This window comes from Sycon ciliatum, chromosome 8, assembly GCF_964019385.1.
Source record: "Sycon ciliatum chromosome 8, ocSycCili1.1, whole genome shotgun sequence".
Lineage (NCBI taxonomy): Eukaryota > Metazoa > Porifera > Calcarea > Leucosolenida > Sycettidae > Sycon > Sycon ciliatum.
In genome coordinates, this window is record NC_088650.1 from 13,413,145 (window position 1) to 13,414,321 (window position 1,177).

The following is a 1,177-nucleotide window of genomic DNA, read 5'->3' on the forward strand; positions in this document are numbered from 1 at the left end:
ACTAGAGAAGCGCTGTCACAGCACTGCCACAACACTCTCAGTCACAGAACTAACTGAATCGAAGGAATCCTGAGCGGACAGCCATCCTCCGACGTCTCCACCATGAATCCTAAGGTAAGACGAACTCTGTGTCTGGTTGGCTGTCTGATGTTGGCCCTGTCAGTGTCAGGGTATTAGCGATGGACGACTACCACTCGAGTAGCCCATCGAGTCGTAGGAGCACTTGACTGCGCTGTCTCTGCCAATGCTGGTGACGAAAACTACTACAGAACCTTCCTTTCTTTGTGCTTGAAATTTTTTTTGAAAACACTATATCCTGTCTGGCATATACACAGCAGAGTCGTGTCACGAATGATCAGGTCAAGGTTCCAGCCCGTAGGTTATCTGCAGGGCGCGAAAGGAAAAAAAGTGTTGCCGCGCGCCTACCCTAGGCTATAGTTGAACCAGCTAGCTTGCGCATGGCAGTGTTCTTTTCATCCAGTTTGCAGCTGTCCGGGATACAACTGATTTGATGATCTGCTTTGAAAAAAAAGGCAGTGAATCTACCTATGTTTACTTAAAGTGCGAGCCATAGACGTGACGGTGGGCTTGTTTCAGGTCAAGATTGTCCGTCCCTGCCTTAGTCTCGAATGGCATCAAGTTCCCATAGGTTATTTTCGACCTCTGTCTAGATTGATCATTGTGCGTATGTGTGTATGCGTGCGTGCATGTGCGATGAACTGATTGTGACAGATGAGTTGCATTGCCATCATGGCGCTCGCCGTCGTCGCCGTTCTCGTCAAGACGACACAAGGTGCTGTCATCCACGCCTTACCAGTGTTTGTTGGTAAGCTGTCCCGAGGAACAGATGCGATGTTAAAAAAAAAACGCCACAGTGGTGTTTGAACGCCTGTACCAACGTTGCAAGCCTCTCTCTCTCTCTCTCTCTCTCTCTCTCTCTCTCTCTCTCTCTCTCTCTCTCTCTCTCTCTCTCTCTCTCTCTCTCTCTCTCTCTCTCTCTCTCTCTCTCTCTCTCTCTCTCTCTCTCTCTCTCTCTCTCTCTCTCTCTCTCTCTCTCTCTCTCTCTCTCTCTCTCTCTCTCTCTCTCTCTCTCTCTCTCTCTCTCTCTCTCTCTCTCTCTCTCTCTCTCTCTCTCTCTCTCTCTCTCTCTCTCTCTCTCTCTCTCTCTCTCTCTCTC

The 1,177-nt window shown here is 49.2% G+C and overlaps 1 protein-coding gene across 1 annotated transcript in view; it reads left to right on the top strand.

Annotated features, from left to right (window-relative positions):
* LOC135823387 (uncharacterized) overlaps window positions 1–1,177 on the top strand; it is a gene marked incomplete in the record, with an annotated part of 2,353 nt that continues 1,176 nt past the window's right edge. Inside the window, 2 exon segments of the mRNA XM_065336238.1 lie at window positions 1–114; window positions 733–826. Coding sequence (XP_065192310.1) covers window positions 103–114; window positions 733–826 — 106 coding nt within the window.